This window comes from Citrus clementina, unplaced genomic scaffold (assembly GCF_000493195.1).
Source record: "Citrus clementina cultivar Clemenules unplaced genomic scaffold, Citrus_clementina_v1.0 scaffold_9, whole genome shotgun sequence".
NCBI classification, from domain to species: Eukaryota; Viridiplantae; Streptophyta; class Magnoliopsida; order Sapindales; family Rutaceae; genus Citrus; species Citrus x clementina.
Window position 1 is genome coordinate 28692788 of NW_006261964.1, and position 18636 is coordinate 28711423.

At 36.2% G+C, this 18636-nt stretch overlaps 3 protein-coding genes and 1 non-coding gene across 4 annotated transcripts; 2 read left to right on the plus strand and 2 right to left on the minus strand.

The window, feature by feature from the left end:
• Positions 1 to 150: 150 nt before the first annotated feature.
• Positions 151 to 5018, plus strand: LOC18032321 (protein IQ-DOMAIN 14). Its single transcript, XM_006421806.2, has 3 exons — positions 151 to 728; positions 2830 to 3030; positions 4095 to 5018. Exons 1-3 carry the CDS (start codon positions 333 to 335, stop codon positions 4848 to 4850), a joined length of 1353 nt encoding a protein of 450 aa, XP_006421869.1. The 5' UTR covers positions 151 to 332; the 3' UTR covers positions 4851 to 5018.
• A 3134-nt stretch (positions 5019 to 8152) lies between these two features.
• On the minus strand, positions 8153 to 8528 carry LOC18033422 (putative non-specific lipid-transfer protein 14). Its single transcript, XM_024184871.1, has one exon. The coding sequence runs from the start codon at positions 8525 to 8527 to the stop codon at positions 8153 to 8155; it is 375 nt and encodes a 124-aa protein (XP_024040639.1). The 5' UTR covers position 8528.
• Positions 8529 to 8874: 346 nt separating this feature from the next.
• Positions 8875 to 8948, plus strand: TRNAV-AAC. The gene has a single exon. It is a non-coding gene; the product is annotated as a tRNA-Val (tRNA).
• A 2662-nt stretch (positions 8949 to 11610) lies between these two features.
• Positions 11611 to 14443, minus strand: LOC18032190 (RHOMBOID-like protein 2). Its single transcript, XM_006421813.2, has 5 exons — positions 13675 to 14443; positions 12931 to 13094; positions 12663 to 12826; positions 12285 to 12535; positions 11611 to 11903 (listed from the first exon to the last, which is right to left on the minus strand). Exons 1-5 carry the CDS (start codon positions 13983 to 13985, stop codon positions 11786 to 11788), a joined length of 1008 nt encoding a protein of 335 aa, XP_006421876.1. The 5' UTR covers positions 13986 to 14443; the 3' UTR covers positions 11611 to 11785.
• Positions 14444 to 18636: the final 4193 nt, after the last annotated feature.

Sequence of the window (18636 nt, forward strand, 5' to 3'; positions counted from 1 at the left end):
GCATCACCATAGGCAGCTCCCCGCCTTCACGTGAGGATATCAGTTAAGCCACCTGCAAGCCCACGGTCAGTCCCACATTCACACGCGCACAATAGTAAAGAATCAAACACCGCGCGTGTTTCACAAACTGTTTAAATCGCGTCTACATGAACTGCTCTCCATTCCCCAGCAAAACAGCTACTTAAATCTTTTCGGTTCGCTTCTTCAGAACACACAACACAAGTCTTCACAAGTCTTGCTACTTGCCACTTTACATTGAGCTTTCGTCACCCAAGTCATCCCAAAACGGTTCGTTTCGTTTCAATTCGTTCTAAACCTTCCGGCAATGAAACATGGGCTTTTTTCGGCGACTTTTTGGCGCCAAAAAGGCCGGGACCCACTCATCGTCGAAGGAGAAGAGAAGGTGGAGCTTCACCTCTAGATCCTCCTCCAAACAAACGACGCCGTCTCAGTCTCAGTCCCAGCCTCAGTCTCTGCCTCAGGCCACCAAGCCCGACGCCTCGTACGAAGCAAATTTGGATGCCAACAAGCACGCCATAGCCGTCGCCGCCGCCACTGCCGCCGTAGCCGAGGCGGCGCTCGCTGCTGCTCATGCCGCCGCCGAGGTTGTTAGATTGACGAGTACCGGTGGCCGTGGTGCTGGTGTTGCTGCTCCCCCCGGCGCTCACGTTAGGTGGCAACACGAACTTGCGGCGGTCAGAATACAGTGCGCATTTCGAGGCTATCTGGTCAGTAACTTAATTACTAGCATTTACTTTCTATCTATCAAGATTTATTTTTTTATTTTTTTTAAATTCAGCGGTCGGCTTGTTTGTTTCCTGAGAAAACGCAGGACAAAGAAAGAAAAAAAGTTGCAAAATTTGAATTCTGGATACTGTTACTTCTTTGTTTCTCAATCTTGATTATCAAGATATCTTTTTTTTTTAAAATTCAGTGGTCAGCTTGTTTGTTTCCTGAGAAAACGCAGGAAAAGGAAAAAAAATTTGCAAATTTTGAATACTGGATACTGTTACTTCTTTGTTTCTCAGCCTCATTTAAAAGTTCAAAAATTTGAATTCCGGGTACTGTTATTTCTCTGTTTCTCAGTCTCATTTTCTGCAATTTGAGATCGAAAATCAAAGGCAAAGACTTTTTTTTTTCATGAAAAAAAAGAATCTTACTTTTTAACTCTCGAGGATTCTTTTGTTTTGCTTTTCATTTTGTAAATCAGTTTTTCAAAAATAATTTTAAGATATTATACCGAACGGCTAAACAAAGCATTATTGGGGATCTGGCGGAATGGAAGTGTTTGTTTTTCCTCCGTGTTTCCAAGAATTATGTTGCAACTAACTAATCTAAAACGGGTAGATTCTTCAAGTTGAAGGGTAAATGGTCCCAACATATAAAAAATAAAAATAAAAAACAGAAGAAAAAACAAGAAAAGACAGCAACAGTTTGATAGCCATTGCTCTGCCCACAAAACTCAAATTTGCGCCGACACAAGTGGGTGATGGGTGAATTTTTAACTGATTCCCTGTTATCCACGGTGCTTACTGTCTCTGTTTTCTGTGCTTCCATTTTAATTTCAAAATTCTCCGTTCGCACGTGCCAAGTCCTCGCACGTTCCTACCCTTGTGAGAGTAGTCTATTAATTATGATGACGTGGCTGCCTGTGGTTGGGTTTGATAGTGAATTGAAAGTGTTGACCAGTAGTGGTGAGATGTTGTGCTGCTACATTAAACTTGAACGACAAGTCTGACCAAATATGGAATCATCTTTGTCTTCAATTTATTTATTATTTCTTTTTTTTGGGTTGGTATTTGGACTTATCTTTGTCTTCAATCTTACAACTTTTTTTTGTTTTTGGTGGCTCCACTATGTCTGGCCCAAAAAAATAGACTCTACTGTGCATGAGCATGTATACACAGGCAGAAATGATATAGTAACTTTGCTCATTAATAGTGAGCAATTGAACGCATAGCGGCAATTTTGTAACTATTCTTTGAACAGTGTTGAAATTTGTGAATTTTTTTTTAAAAGGAAAAAAATGCAACTGCTACTTGGTCAATGACCATAACACTAGCAATGGCGCCTACTAGACTCTCTTGGTTTATATTTGAAGTGTAGTGAAACTGGAGGCTAAATCCACTCTTCATACATGTGAGTGGGTTTGAACTCAGACCTCTTTATGACCCATGAATATAATTAACCATTGTTGGATTTCTAGAATTTTTTGCATGTGAAAGATGCTACAATCTCTGTCAATATTCCCATTAGATTAGCCTTTAGGCATTAACTTTATGAGCAACTTTGATTTTATTCTTTTATTTTTTATAGAAGAATCTCAATCAATATTCCCAAAGCTTGCCATCATGAATGTTCAGGAAAAAGAGCTTACGTTTAGTTTGGCTGAACTCTGAAGTTAATTATTCCTCCCTGACAGTTTAAAGTTTTAATGATTTTTTTTTTTTTTTTTGCTTTTTGGGTGCAAAATTTTAATGATTGATTTTAAAATTATGCTTAGGTTAGAGATTCATCATTTTTCTTTACTTTACTGGGCCTTTTTCTGTTTGGTATGTGTGAGAGAGAATGATTTCACCCATGCTTCTCTCCCTTTGGTTTTACATGCTAATCTGTTGCATATCCTTTTAAACTCCTGGATCCCTGTGCCATCAAAGCTTTTTAGATTTTATGTCATGTTCAATGTCATGGTATGTACTTTTTGATATTAGAAAAAAAAAAAAACCCAACATCCTGGGTGAGTTAATTATCATTTATTGAATTGGATTGTTTTGATATTTTGGGATGAAAATGGGCGTCTGATCCATCATTTCTTATGTTGATCTGAAGGCAAGGAGGGCACTGAAGGCACTGAAAGCATTGGTGAAGCTTCAGGCACTGGTGAGAGGTCACATTGTGAGGAAGCAAACAGCAGATATGCTAAAGCGCATGCAAACATTAGTCAAAGTGCAGGCACGGGTCCGTGCTAGTCGCACTCCCACGTCAGAATCTTTGCTTTCTAGCAGCAAATCATCTCTTTCTCGCAGTACGGTAAGCCAGAGTTATTATTCTCACCTTAATCTGTTTTTCGGCAAGGTTTAGTGATTAGTTTCTCCAGTGAGAAGCATGATTAAAAATAATGACCCACGATTCTCAATACACATGCATTGTAGCTTTTAAGGGACCACATTCTGAATTTACCTAATTAGATTCATGTTCCATATGTCTTTTTATAAGACAAAGATCAATTTCTTTGCAAAATTGTATTTTAATTAAGGCATGGGGCTCAGAAAAAAGTGCCACTGATCTGAGCCAGAGAGCCACAGTATTTTCTTACGCTACTTTTTGACATTAAATGCCAAAAGTATTGACTAAAGAGAGACCTTTATTTTCGGATTGGTTCATGGGATTTCTGCATACTAGTATTCGGTTGATATGGGTCATTATTTCAGTTGCAAATTGACAATTCAGGAGCGGAGTTAGGTCTTATTTTTACCTAATAAAGTTTTGAATTTTATATTCTGTGCCTTGGTTTGCAGAATTTAAAGGGGCCAAAATAGACTGCTTTTCACATGGTGAAACAAAATCGTAAGCATTTGGCTACCAGTAGTAATTTAGAGTCTCTCACATACTGTATTAATATTAATACAACTGAGTGTCGTAGTAGGGAATTTTTGATTTATTAATAATTGAATAAAATTCTTGAATTGCATGAGTAATTTGCTCTTTTCAATAATTGAACAAAATTCTTGAACTGACTTTTAGGTTCCCCGAAGTCCTGACAAATCAGAGAACCAATTTCGTGCTTACAGTACTAAAGTTAATGGCCCCTCCATCCTGAAGGACTAGAGTGGTTTTGTAGAATCATCTATTTACATATTTCTATGCGTATACAATTCTTACAAAGAACTTATTTTGTGTTCTCAGAAACTTTTCTCAAGTCTTTATGATACGTACTCCCGTTCTTTTTTTATACATGTTATATATGTTAGAGAGAAGTACAATATAAATTCCAGTGAAATTTTAGAATTAGCTTCTGAACATTGATCTTGATCTCATCAAAAAGTTCTACCATGCAAGGCAACTCTAATGGTAGTCTGTTTCATTTGATGCAGAGATGTGGTTCCAGTTCGAACTTTGGAGATATCACTGACCTAGACAAAGGACGGTTGGGTTCAAATTGGTTAGATCGTTGGATGGAAGAAAGTGTATGGAACGGCCATAGAGTAAGTCAACTTAAAAGTGGACCTCCTGCAGATGATGAGAAGAGTGACAAGATCTTGGAAGTAGATACATGGAAGCCTCACTTGAACCCCCGACAACATAATAGAGTCATTCGATCCTCACCGCATGGTTCTGCTTTGGATTATAACAATCACAGCTACATGACAATCGACTCTCCATCAAAATTATCAGTAAAAAATATGAATCCAATCCCAAGTGTATCTCCAGGGGAGGTTTTATCATTGAGCTCACTGAAAGTTCCGGTGGGAAAAAGTGATGCAGCTTTGAGGACTGCTGATAACAGCCCGCAAGTATCATCTGCATCATATAGACCTGGAAGTAGTGCAAGAAGAGGCCCTTTCACGCCCACAAGAAGTGAGTATTCATGGGGCTACTTTAGTGGATGCATAGGCCACCCAAATTATATGGCTAACACGGAATCATCACGAGCGAAGGTCAGATCACTGAGCGCCCCAAGGCAAAGACTTGAGCTCGAGAGATATGGTTCAACCAAGAGGTCAGCTCACGGGTTTTGGGATGGTAGCATTAATTCCGAAAGAGATTTTGCTCAACATGCTGACTTCAGGAACAGAGCTTCTCCAACATCTGACCGGTTGAGTAAATTCGGGAGCATAAATTTAAGGTGATGCTGCACGTTTGCTTTCATTTTTCACTTTTGTAAGTTTCGCTTTCGCTTTCCAAGTGTATGGGAGTTTGCTGGTGTTGTAATTAAATGACTATTGCCTTACAATTAAACTTAGTCTTGTACAAGCGAAGAACATTGTCAATGTTGAAAATGGACATAGTTTTCAGTTTGTATTTGAGTAAGAAGCATTATCGAGCGCCGCTTACACGATTTTAATGAGTGTAAAAACTATTTAATGTAACTCATAACTTGAGTCATGTGACAAAAAACTTAAACTGAGCGAAAAGCTTGGTTTGATGTATTGATGGTGCCAAAGCACTGTAGTTTTGCCTTAATTAGCCATCGTTTTTCAATTGTCACACGATGGGATGTTTTAAAAGTGAGTTTTCTCGTAACTTTTGGATTGCACGCGCTTGGAAAATGAGACAAACCAAATGAAATCGCACTGTTCTGACAATAAGCGAATTAGTGGATTCGACATTTGCTATTTGCTCACTTTTGGTAAATAACTGCACGAGCCAAAGTTACTGAAGGTTGGCATCTCGATTATCACCCCAATTTGCATGTATATATAACGACTGTAGATTCACGGAGGTTGGATTTGCGGTGGCCCCATTTGCCCCACAAAGGATTTTGTCTGAACCGGCGACACAGCGAAGTGACATTAAAAGCTATAACAAAACAAAACCAAATTAATTAACCTTGGATACCTACAGCACAACTACAGGGCCAGTGGATTATACAATGGAAGAATAATCTTGATGACAAGCAAAACAGATGGTTGTGTGGCAGTTGAGGACATTGAAAGAGAAGCGAGATTTGGTCAATTTCTGACCAGAAACATCAAACGCATATATAATGCATGTGCCGTAAATGCACCACGTGAAACCAAAAAATAATCCAAATAATTAATGAACATATGCACATATGCATTAGGACTGGACAAAGTCGGATTCAAATCAATCCGATCATATTTCGAGTTGATCGGGTTAGACAAAAGTTCATCCAAATTTAACCTAAATCTATAATTCGATTTGATCTGATCTGAATTACAATCGAATCGAATCAAAAGTTTAGGTTGAGTTCAGTTCGGATCGAGTTTGGATTAGATATGGTTCAAATTGGATTCAGGTCAATACGGGTTGAGCGAAATCGGATCAATAAAATTTTGGGTCAATTACTAATTAACAATTTAACATATAATATATAATATATTACACATTACAACTATATAGTGTATACCATCGAAGGCTGGAAGCTTCAAAAGGGAAATTCGGGTTGCTGTTTGCTGTGTTCGGATGGAGCTTGGAGGAGGAAATTGATGATGGTGGAGGCGTGAACATCATATCTAGCAGCAATCCTCGTGGAGTAGTAGATTCAGTTGGCATCGGCGGTGACTACCGTTGATGCCAGAATCCGATTGAGTTGCTTAGTGACTCGATCTTAGATCCCTACATCAGCATTAAATTTATGTGGTGGTGGAACGACTTCCCAATCATCAAGAATGCCCTGCGACCACTTGTAAATAACCAGCGAACACCTGAAATCACAAAAAACAATAAAAGGCGCCAGAAGTTTTTCTAGCGTGAATCCTCCGACGCTCAAGTCAGTTTATGAGTTTACTAGAATAAGAGTAAATAAAATAAATAGTTTTTGATCTTTTGTAAAGATGGATGAAGACTCTTTAATAGTGAAAAGAGTAAAAACAATATACTAGAGAGAGAAAAGTTGAACCCTCATAAACACCTCAAACCCATGATCTTAGATCATAGCAATAACCATTAATGAATTAAATTCGCACCCTGATTTTTTCGGACAAGATCTTTGGTGGTTCATTTTGACTAAGTCTTGCTTTTTGCTGATTTGGTTCAATATCTTCTCAAACTCATCTACTCAAGATCACCTGAATTGCCTGCTGGTCAAGGTGGTCTGCTCAACCATTTGCTCACTTTACTTGGAAGAGATCATGGTCACCCTATTTTATTTCCCAAACAACTGTGGCAAAATCGGATTGCTGCGTCTTGTGATTGGCTGTCACTTTATTTTCTGATGTGTTTCTGACGTGTTGTATGTCAAACCCTGAGCGTGAAGAGTGGAGACTCCACGTATATGTGTGAATGTTTTATTGTTTCTCGTCTTCTTAAGAGTGAGATGTTATGTGTGAATGTTTTATTGTTTCTCGTCTTCTTAAGAGTGAGATGAGAAGTTGAGGGAGGTTGTCGTTGCTCTTTGGGTGTCGGTTGTGTCTGTGTTTCTATTTTCTAAGTTGAGCTATTCTGCTATTGACTTGAGGGTGAGAGATGCTGTTGTGTGCTACATATGTGTGTAGTGTGTGAGGCTGTGAGCTTTGCTTTTTAATTTTTTTTTTTTTTTTTTGAAGCTAACCCGATTGGGTTTTCAGTTCACCCAATCCGATCATGATTCGATCGGGTTGGCAAAATTACATCATATCAAATATTGTCTTCAATATGATCTTATCTTAACCTAATTTTTCCGAATCAAATCAGGCTGGGTCGGATCGAAATTTTTGCCCAACCTTAGTATGCAACCCAACGTGTGTATTTCATGTTACGTATTAAGAATGTTCGAAACTTAAGTTGGTGGGTAAAATCAATAAGCTAGCAAAATTGACAACAGTATCAAGTTCAGTTATAATAGGAGCTATAGTTTTAGCGACTCATTAGGGTTATTTCTGTTTGAAAAATAAAATTACATTAATGGCCAGCTCCCCTTCTTTGCAGCTGAAGATCGAAAGGATCCTTATTTGATCTCCCACGTGAAGATGCGTATCTTCCCTATACCAACTTCATGTCTTTGATTCCCACTTCATGGAATGCTGCATCAGTTTTCAAATATCAAATAAATAATGTTACCATGAAATATAAAATTGTTACAATCGAACCTGCAAATTGATCAACCAAAAGAATATGTATGAGCCACTTGGGCTCATTGATCGGATGGTTAAACACTATCTTTGGAGCAAAAAATATTGTTTTGCTTGGGCCAGGAAAGCAAAAGACCATTTTTACCGCAACCAGAATGTTTTGGTGTTTTGCCTATCCCAGAAAATAACATTGTTGTCATACAAGGCAATGATTTGAGTTCCCATGGAGACTCATTTCTCCCTTGTTAGTCATAGATTTCTAAACTACAGTCGACAGACTCTTAATCGACAATGGTATGAAAATTAGAGGCTCAGGAAGGGCCCTGAATTTCAATATCAGTATATTGTAATATAATTGTGGAAAACAAAAACAAAAACAAAAAAAAAGTGAAAAGGTACAAAGGAATAGAAAGGAAATACTAGCTGCAATCGGTGTTAGGATCAATGACGAAGCCCAAAGCAACACCACAGAAGCCAGGAAGAGTAGCAATAGCAGTGGCATTGGTATTGTAAGTGGAAATGAGGTCCATCAAGCAACTACAAACGGACTGCTTGTTCTCTGTAGTATCTGCAATTACATTAAGGCTGTTCACGCCCTCACAGCATGGTGAGCCGGGCATTGGGTCGGGGAAGCCATGCTCGATGAAGCTCGAGCATGAAGAGACTAGTGTTGTCACTGTGGTGCAGTCTACCTCCGCCAATGCCCAATTGAACAAGCCCAACCACGTTAGCAAGACTGAAATTGAAATTGCTATTAGGGTTTTGTGGGACTGCATTTTATTAATTAAGTGCATCAAATTGATAATTTCAATTAAGTTGCGTAGTAAATTGGAAAGTTTATAGTGTTGATTAAAGTGGGGTTGGTGTGAAATGAAGAACGTGTGTGCTCCTTCACTAAGGTTGAATGAGTTTCTAGTCATGCACCTGAACATATAGCAAGACATTACAGTCAATATGGTACCTCTAATCTAATGTACAAAAACATGTCTGTGTTATTGTCATGTTGCTTTCTTATTTATTGCATTTATTTTCCACGTTTCTTCGTTCAATTGAATTGTGTGTTTGTAAGAATAGTTTATGTACATGAATAATAGTTTATTTAAACCTTTATTTTTCACTCTGCATTAATTTAGACATAAGTGGTGTCGTGGTGTAGTTGGTTATCACGTCAGTCTAACACACTGAAGGTCTCCGGTTCGAGTCCGGGCGACGCCATGTTCTATTTAAACGGAACTTTTAATTCCATTAAAATAATAACCCGTAAATAATTTCTCAATTTTCGAATTTTACAATTATAAAACATCTCATCATTACTTTTTTACAATTTTTTTTTTTCAAAAATTCACTAATTGGAGTTAGGGGTGGGCAAAATACTCGACCCGATCCGACCCGAAAAATTTCGGGTTCGGGTCGGATCGGGTTGTTAATATAGCCCGATCGGATGAAATATTGCAAACCCGATCGGGTTGTGATCTGATCGGATAAAACCCGATCCGATCCGAAAACCCGATCGGGTTGCTAAAAAAAAAAAAAAATTCTATGGCCAAACACACACACACGGCACACAGCACACCACACATAATCACACAAATCAGTGAAATCACATACTCAAAAGGTTACACTTTACAGTTTACACAAACATAAAACACACACAAACAAAAAAATCACAACACTCAACCCGTGAACCCACCCTCAAGAAGCAAGAAAACATTCTCTCCTTCCCGCAATTTGCTGTTCTTGTGTTACGAGTCCGGCCATCTGCTGCTGCATCAGCGATCTGCTGTTGCCGTGCTGTTGTCATGTTGCTGCAGTCTTGCGTCCAGCCATCTACTGCTGCGTCCACGATCTGCTGCCGCCGTGCTGCGTCCAGCCATCGCGAGGAAACTGCTGCGCGTCCAGTCGTGCGCAAACTGCTGCTGCACGCCCACCGATCTGCTGCCGAAAACCCAGCCACCGATCTGCTGCTCCAAGGCTCAATCTCCAACCCGACCCGAGTTTCTCCCTTAGTCCCTTATGTGTTTTGAATTTTGAAGCTTTCATGGTGTATTGGTATATATGTTTTGAATTGACCCGTTTTCATCAACCCGAATTTAATATGATCCATTTTTAATTCGAATCGATTCAATCCGAATTCAACCCGATTTTTGACCCGATCCGAACCGATCTAAATATATATCGGATCGGATCGGGTCGAGTTGTAAGTTCGGGTTGTATTCGGATCAATGTTTGCACAACCCGATCGGGTTGACCCGAACCCGACCCGAACCCGATTTTGCCCACCCCTAATTGGAGTAACTTCTGGTCTTCTGCTATGCAACTGTTGTCAGGGGCGGATCCAGGATTTAATATTACTCCGGACTAAATTTTAAAATTTATATTTTGAAGCAAACATAAAAATTTATAAGTAGAAATAAGTATATTAAATAAGGAGAAATACCAAGAACTTTATCTCTCTAAATATGTACTATAAACAAAAATAATTATAAAAAAAGAGTAGAAAACAAAAGACAACTCAAATATGAAAATATTATTTTTTAATTATAGAATTTGACATTGCAACCTATAATAACTTATAATTATATAAAGATTAAAATATCAATTAAGAATTTTAAATTAAAATAGATCAATACATGTAATTACAATCAATTAAAAATTACAAGTAAAACTTTTATGCTTGAAGTGAATTACTAAATTACTCGACTTAATAAATTAAATAATTAAAATTTATTCATCCTTTCAAATTGTAAAAGTATTTTTAGTCAAAAGTTTCAATAAATAAACTAAACTCAATTCAGCAAAAAAATATTTGGGTGCAGTTGTTTCTTTGTCAGATGCTTTATCTTTCTTTAAAGAATTAGAAGTTGATGATTCTTCTATTAAAAGCTCTTAAAATACCCAAATTTTATTTTCTAACTTGTCCTCTTAGTTAATATAACTAATAAATAAAATCTGAAAATTCACATTAAAATTTTATGAAAATATTGATAATTGTTACTATATCTTATTTATGTAAGTACTTTTAAGTCTAGTGATGATGTTATATTACATTGACATATATATTTTTTAATTAGAAGCTTTTTAAAATAAATTAAAGCAGTAATAAAATTTTAACACCCTAATGTTTTCAATCTATTCAATAAATATATAATTTAATCATTTTATAAAATAAGTCACTAATTTCAATTGAAAATAATATAATTGACTTAAGAACATATTTATAAATAAAATAAAAACTCTATTATTATATAAAATTAATGAAAACATATGGGTAATTGAGTTGCCCCGAAATGACCCGGCCCGATAGGGAAATCCCAATTCATTGGGCCTTTTGATACAATCAAATAGAAAGCCCCAGGGGCACTTTATTCTAGGAGCCCAGACTATGTGATTGAATAAATCCTCCTCTATCTGTTGTGGGTCGAGGACTCCTTCTCCTTCCCCTTCTTCAAACTCCGATTCGTATTTTTCATAGAGAAATCTCTTATCAACGATAGAACAAGATCCTTTTTACATCATATCTAAGGGATTCCTTGGTTCGGGCCAAAGAAGCAATGTCACTCGATCATTATCAAACCGACTGCAATCTTTTTCTGTCCGCGAGGATCCCACCAGAGCGCCTTCTACTTAGGGACATATTTAAATATAAAATGAAAATTCTATTGTTATACTAAATTGATGAAAATATAAGGTAGTTGAGTTAGGGACATATATGAAAATAAAATGAAAACTCTATTATTTTACTAAATTATTAAAAAATTAAGGGTGTAAATCATTTTTTCTAAACTAGACCGGGCTACGGCCCGGTCTAGCCCACGTGCAGGTCCGCCACTGGCTGTTGTTTACTTGTCGTACTCAAATGCGTTAAGAGAAAGAAAGCTAAAGTATACACGCAATAATTCTATTACGATGGCAAAACGCCGAAAGTAAAAGCAACTACAAAGGTGGTCTCCCGAGTTTAAAATCATGATAAAGAATCAAGCATGAAGAAATCCAGCTTCTAAGCTATAACTATGCATGCATTTACATGTGAACGTAGAGCTAGCAATTGCAATCTACACATTTCCTTCGCAATTCCAACTGGAGGTGGGAACGCAGCTCATGTAGTGACACCATCTGCAACGATCATTACCATTCTCTCCCCGGAAGAGCATCACCAGTGCAACTGTTAATCTGCAATTAAGCCAGAATAATAATTAAACCACTCAGTAGTCAGTACCCGGAACTTTAAAATGGCTTCGTTCGCAACCTTTCTCTTGCAGATATCATCTTGCAATACCAAATGATTAAAAATAATTTTACACGGGGTCTCTACATTCTGATTGCCAAGAACTGGGAGTCGGGACAATGAATTCATGGCCCACAACTTCTATAACGAGGCATTATGAGATACAATTATGTTCCCCTTTTCCTCAGCAATCATAATCTGCCTAGGACCCCGGCAAACCACTTCAGAATTTCATAAAATCATTACTTATATATAATTTGTATTGTGCTGTTGGTATTCAGATGATGCTTTCTCCTATGAAAATGCAATTATTAGGAGTCACTCACCCTGCAATTAGTAGAACCAGAGAGACCAGCCATAACACGTATTGATGTGTCTTATACTTGGATTTTATGGCGGCACTTCCAGGAAGGTTCCTGCCATCAAGCCATCCGTACCGAGGACGGGGCAACAAGACAAAACCAAGGAAGAACCCAGTGAGAAATCCACCAATGTGAGCGAAATTATCAACATGCGGCAGAATTCCTATAGCGAGATTAATTGCAATGATGACCAAAAGAGTAATCAAGGCTGCAGCCTACAAAACAACATCATCTAAAGGAGTAAGCATGAAAAACTGTGTATCCCAACCTACAGCACAAGAACTAGCAATAATAGTAGTATAAGCAAAGTAAAATGTGCAGACAACAGCTGGCCTCACTCACCTTGTTGGTATAAAGACTCCAGTTAGTAAGTAGTTCTGAAAGCATTGCTCCCAGAAGCCCAAAAAGTGCACCGGAGGCACCAACAGAGATGCTGTTTCGAATAAATAGGCAGGAAAGAACACTCCCACCAAATCCAGATAACAGGTAAATAACTCCAATCCGCACTATCCCATCGTAACAAGAGACATCAAATAGACTAAATTAAGCTCAAAAATTAAAAAAAAAAATTAATAATTTGCATTTTAAATAGCATGAAAGAGCAACATACCGAACCCAAATTGCTGTTCAAGGCGAATACCAATGAAAACCAGGCATAGCATGTTTACGAGGAGATGAATAATACCGGCGTGCAACCAGATACAAGTGATAAGCCTCCATCCTTGATGTTTTTGCACCACTTTGGTCCATTCAAGACCACCCAATTTCTCCAATCTTCAAAACAAGGAAAAGAATATATTCAATTACTTTCTTTCTCGGCCACGAATGGAAAGCAAAATAATGGCATATAGAAAAAGAAGAACCTCCAAATAACTCAAAGCTCCATCTTTCTCACCAGATCCACCAACTTTTCACCCACAAAGCAATGAATCAATGAAAGCATAAAATATCAAGACATTGATAACCTCAAATTATAACCAAATAACGACTTACTTTTAGACTGGAATTCAATTAGCAAACAAGTATCTAATATTAATGCCAAAGGCTACCAGGTTTCATTTTCCAAAAACAAAACCTCTAGACACATAGTTAAGTTTCCGATTCGGGCACCTAAATACCATAACCAGAGTTAGTTTGACAACAGAACACTTGATTAATCAAAGATCAATGAAATTAACACATCAAGTTACCATAATTCATTTCAAATTAACCTCTATATACAAATTCCAAAAATAATAAACACGAAATCATCAACACAACGAGCAAACAAAGTTCTACCAAATTTCATCAGCAAATCAAAATAAAACCAGGAAACGAAATGGGTAATGAAAAAAAAAATTTAAAAAGCACTTACGTGTGAGAAGAGGGACCGAGAAGAGGATTCTTTCTCAAAGGCTCAAACGAGAACCGCCCCAAGAACCTTGCCACGCACTTGCCCTTAAACGCTTGATCATGCTTTGGACAATCGTTGATGTACATGACAACAATGAAGACGGCAACATTCGCAACAACAAACATGGGAACGAGCCAAGAAGTCCATTGGGTTTCTGTGTCTTCGATCAGATACGTTGGTGATGGAACGTGGGCACCGTTGTTGTTGCTGCTGCTGCTGCCTGTTCTGTTCTTGTTCGCTCTTTGCCCTCTCTCGATGTCTTGCCCGGACATGCTTTTTTGCTTTCAACTGATCAAACTATTTGTTTCTTTGCGTAAAAATGGTGATGAACGATGATGATGATGTTAAATGATTTGCAAACGAGCTGGTGAAAGGGTTTAATTGAGGACCCCCTTTTTTAGAAAGTGAGAGAGTTTTCATTTGAGGTTTTTGTAACCGTCGCAGTAAAGCACAGACGAAACCTCCGGTTGGTTCTTGTTTTCGTGATGCTGCTTTACGAGCAAGCCAATATGTGTGCGCCACGTTGACGAAGACAGTGGAATGTTGACGTGGCCGAATTTGGTTGGTTCTTTTTCACTGCAAATTCAGTGGGGTTTTGTAGCAGCGGGTTATCAGATCCCATGCTTTTCAGTTGGTTTCCTTTCCACTAAACTGGAAGTTTACGTTTCGCGGTTATTTGAAACCGACATTGCCGCGTTTTAAACGATGGTGGGTCAATTTTAGTCCAAGATAAAAGAAAAAAAAATGATAATGATTTATGAGATTTTAATTGGCAATAGAAATTGAAAAATATCTCAGTCTTCACACGGTCTTCTTCTTTCTTCCTCGCCTATAATAATTTTACATGTAGATTAGAATTTAAAAATGAAATCCCACCTAATTTTCAAATCATTGAATATGACATCACGCCATGTTGGTAGATATATTTATTAAAGGCAATTCTTTGTTCCCACATCTTTCTATTACAGGAGATTGCTTAAGCCATCTTCAATGAATTAATTCATGTACATCACGTGATTCATACACCAATCTAATAAAATTATGTCACGTACGTATTTGTTTTAAAGTTAACTAATTAAGAGAATGATACTAACAATTAAAAGTATAATTTTATTGAATAATCTCATTAAAATTATTTTACCTGATTTTTCCTCCTAAAAATTTATAATACTCGAGTTTTTACCATTTAATAAAGCCGTGTCACGTGTATATTTATTTTGGAGTTAACTAATCTTAAAAAGAAAATTAGTAATAGGAGACTTTAAAACACACAACATGATTTTATTGACTTGTGTCATATTAAAATCATGTTACTTAAACTTTTCTTCTTGATAATCTTATTGTGAGAAGAGAGTTTTGCTTTTGTGTTTTTTTCCTACTTTCTATAGAAGTATACAGAGAATAATTATGCAATGTCTGCAAAAATAAAAAATAAGAAATTTATTCCCCCATCTATGATCTAACAAGAAATAACAGACCAATTAAGATTAGATTATATGCTTAGAAAATAGCATATCGATAAAAAGCAAAAAAGAAAAAGCGATTAATGCTTATCTTTTCTTCTTTCTTTTTTTTTTTTTTTAATTTTTGGAAATCTCTACAACTTTTCTTGATTCCCATATCGTACTTAGCAAGCCGACCCAACTCACTAATTCGTCGATCATTTTCACATCTTTATTCTCAACTTTTCAATTTACTAATTGTGCTAGTGCTTGTCCTTTTTTAAGCTCGATCTTTTAGTCAATAGCAACTAACAGTCTAATACTAATACTACTAGCTAAAATAATTAAAGCTTGTGATCAGCACTAACAAGAATTTAGATAGAAATATACTATATGTAAATGTTTTTCATTATAAAGATCAAGATCATTATTCAATGTCACAAAATCCTTAAGAAGTCACGTTACAAGAACTTGAATCTTTGAAGAATTTTCGTGCATAATTACCTATCATACAGTAAATGGTGGCGTCTGTTAGAGATTTCAATAAGTATTTTAAAATATCAATATCTTACATTATTTAGAAGAAAAAAAAATACAAGTTAGTTTATTTATTGAAACCAAATATAACATGTTAACAAGCTCATTAAAAGGTCACATGAAGCTAAACCCAAAACAAGAACCCATTCCAAGAATCTATTATCTGAGCGCACAAGAACTCATTCCCCCTTCCCTCCCCCCAAAACTTTCCAAGAAGCCTTCCAAGAATTTATTTACTAGCTGCCCAATAACTCATGCGCGAAGGGAACCCCTCCCCCACCACGACTGTGGGGGTCGCGTGTATTTGTGCGAACCTAGCCTCTTTTTTTATGTTTTTGCCCTATTGAGAATTACAGGGAATTGATCTCCTTTCAAAATATATATGTTATACCACTGCTTTAGAATATTAGCACGACCGAGTGCGACCTATCAACACTCGTTTTCACTTTTCATATATATGCTGTTGTCGTTTCAACGCGTCGGCAACGTAAAACTCAAACGCGGTGAAGAATACAAAAAGAGGACGCAACGGAGAAGCTTGTAGTAGATCCAAAAGAGACTGTACCCAGCCATCATAATCGTAATATACGTGGAGTTGGTGAGTTTGGAGACGGACACACACACACACACACACACACGGATATGTAAAATGAATAAAACATATCATCTTTGTTGTCATTATGGCGATGTAGTTGTTGGTTGAAGGAAACAGTCGAAGTGGTGCTGTTGTTACTTCCAAGCTACTCCCTCACACACACACACACACACATCTATATAACAGCTCATCATGTTATTTTCTTGCGGCCTTGGATTTGTTCAGTGGTTACATCAATGCCCATTTGATTAAGAGTGATCATTGATGTGATATTAGTGATTTAAAAGCTAAAAAAATCAATAATTTAATGTTCGTTCAATTAATCTCGACTATATAAAAAAATTATTAGTGGCTCTCTTTTTAAGTGTTTTTTTCGTTAATGCTCTAATACTTGAACTAATGACAAAATTAATAAAATAATAAGAATTTATAAGAAGCCTAAATAGGAAAATTAATTTATTAAGAGGGATGAAAAGTGTCCAATCTCCCTTGCCAAGTATTTCTTGAATAATTTTCCACAAAATGCTACTTTTGCGTATAAGTCCAAAAAATGGTTATTGTTTAGGGGAAACCTTATGTGCAACTGTGGCACCGTGCCACAGTTGCATCTAGCCGTTGGATACTAATGGATCTCACCAATCTAATTGCATCCAACGGCTAAATGCAACTGTGGCACGGTGCTACAGTTGCACCGTAGCCTGATCTTATTGTTTAACTTTAAGACAAAAGCACAAACAAAAAAGAAAACCCTCAAAACTTTTGAGTCATGCGTGCACAGTTAAATGGGCTTGTAATTATCAAATCATAGGCCAAGCCCATAAAATAATTCATGGGCCGCTATGACCCAGAACCGACAGCTATGACATGCTGAAGTGCTGAACGAACACTCTTTGTTAATGACTTTGTGAACCCTTACTGGATATATGATGACACAACATTAGTCCATCCGCTGCCTTAAATCCTCATGTGTAATTAAGAATTTATCTAGCCAATTAGCACGCAAAATATATCTTTACATAAGGTTTAATTCAAGTGCAAATGTGATTATTAACATTCATTGTATAAAAATCACTGAATAAAGGTTTTTGGGTGGGTGCTGTCCAATCGAAAGATTTTAATAAAAATTTTGTTTAAGTTAACTAAATTTATATCCTATAATTTAATTATAGATGAACTTGTAAAAAATATAAACATTTGACATATAAGTTATGCAAATACATACTGAGTACTTTACAAAATGACGTGTGAACAAAAAATTATTGTATTATTAAATTTCACATTATCGGATAAGAATAGACACGACCCTTTGTTATGTTATCTATTATTTATTGAACATTTAATCATTTGTGTATGAAGACTAAATGAATACCACAACACTTTTCTAAGTATGACATTGCTTCAAATAAAGAAAAGTACATAAAACAATGTGATATATATTCTAAATTTCTGATTTAAACTCATAAATAAGTGGTGAGATATGTCTTTTAGATCAGTGTTGTTAAAAAATATGCAATGATTTGGTAATTTGTTCTGAATCTCTTATTCAAACTCATAAATCACTCTGACGTTACTATTTTTACTCATTGTCATTATTACAGCATAATAAAATAAAGCCAATATGTTAATAATGCGAAAATCCTTTTTTTTTTTTTAATTGGTTAAAGAATCTATTGAATTTATAACGTATATTATAAAAATATTAATGAAAGGACAACACTGTCGAAGGATAAATGTTACTTTATAACATATAAATTAATCAGTTTTTATTTGTACCCATGATAAATTTTATCTAATATCAATTTATAAGTTAAAAGGTCATATTTTTCCTTCAACAATATTTTTTTTCTCTTTAGATTTTGACACCAAATGTGAAGTATAAATATTATAAATTTATAATAGACCCAAAGTAGTAAAAACAATTTATAGAGAGTGCCATTCTCCTAAAGGCTAATTTTAGAAACCTCCCTTGAGGTTTGATATAATTTCAGTTAGATGAAGATTAATTGTATTATCACTTACCTCCCCTGCCGTTAGTATACATACACATATAACGTTAGTATTTGAGGGCAAAAATGTAAAAGACATGCTAAAAATCTAAAAAAAATCAAGTAACAATAAAAAATTGTTTGAAATCCATTGGATAATCGTATTATCCGATTACACACAATATCTATTGTATAAAAAAGTGAATTTCTCTTTTTCTATCACAAAAAAAGTAATGGAGATTTCTTTCTCTTACATTAACAATCAAAGCATTTTTCACTCCACTCCCTTATTCCCAGTTGCTAGAACAAAAAGAAATAAACACAAAGAGCATATATAACACATGAGTTCTATAATCTCTTGAAC

Excerpts from the sequence above, each read along its gene's own strand:
- LOC18032321 (XM_006421806.2), top strand. The coding sequence starts at position 333 with ATGGGCTTTTTTCGGCGACTTTTTGGCGCCAAAAAGGCCGGGACCCAC. Across the intron at positions 729-2,829 it reads GCGCATTTCGAGGCTATCTG|GCAAGGAGGGCACTGAAGGC; the intron begins GTCAGTAACTTA and ends GTTGATCTGAAG. Across the intron at positions 3,031-4,094 it reads CATCTCTTTCTCGCAGTACG|AGATGTGGTTCCAGTTCGAA; the intron begins GTAAGCCAGAGT and ends CATTTGATGCAG.
- LOC18033422 (XM_024184871.1), bottom strand. The coding sequence starts at position 8,527 with ATGCACTTAATTAATAAAATGCAGTCCCACAAAACCCTAATAGCAATT.
- LOC18032190 (XM_006421813.2), bottom strand. The coding sequence starts at position 13,985 with ATGTCCGGGCAAGACATCGAGAGAGGGCAAAGAGCGAACAAGAACAGA. Across the intron at positions 12,827-12,930 it reads TGAACAGCAATTTGGGTTCG|TGCGGATTGGAGTTATTTAC; the intron begins GTATGTTGCTCT and ends ACGATGGGATAG. Across the intron at positions 12,536-12,662 it reads GGAGTCTTTATACCAACAAG|GCTGCAGCCTTGATTACTCT; the intron begins GTGAGTGAGGCC and ends GTTGTTTTGTAG.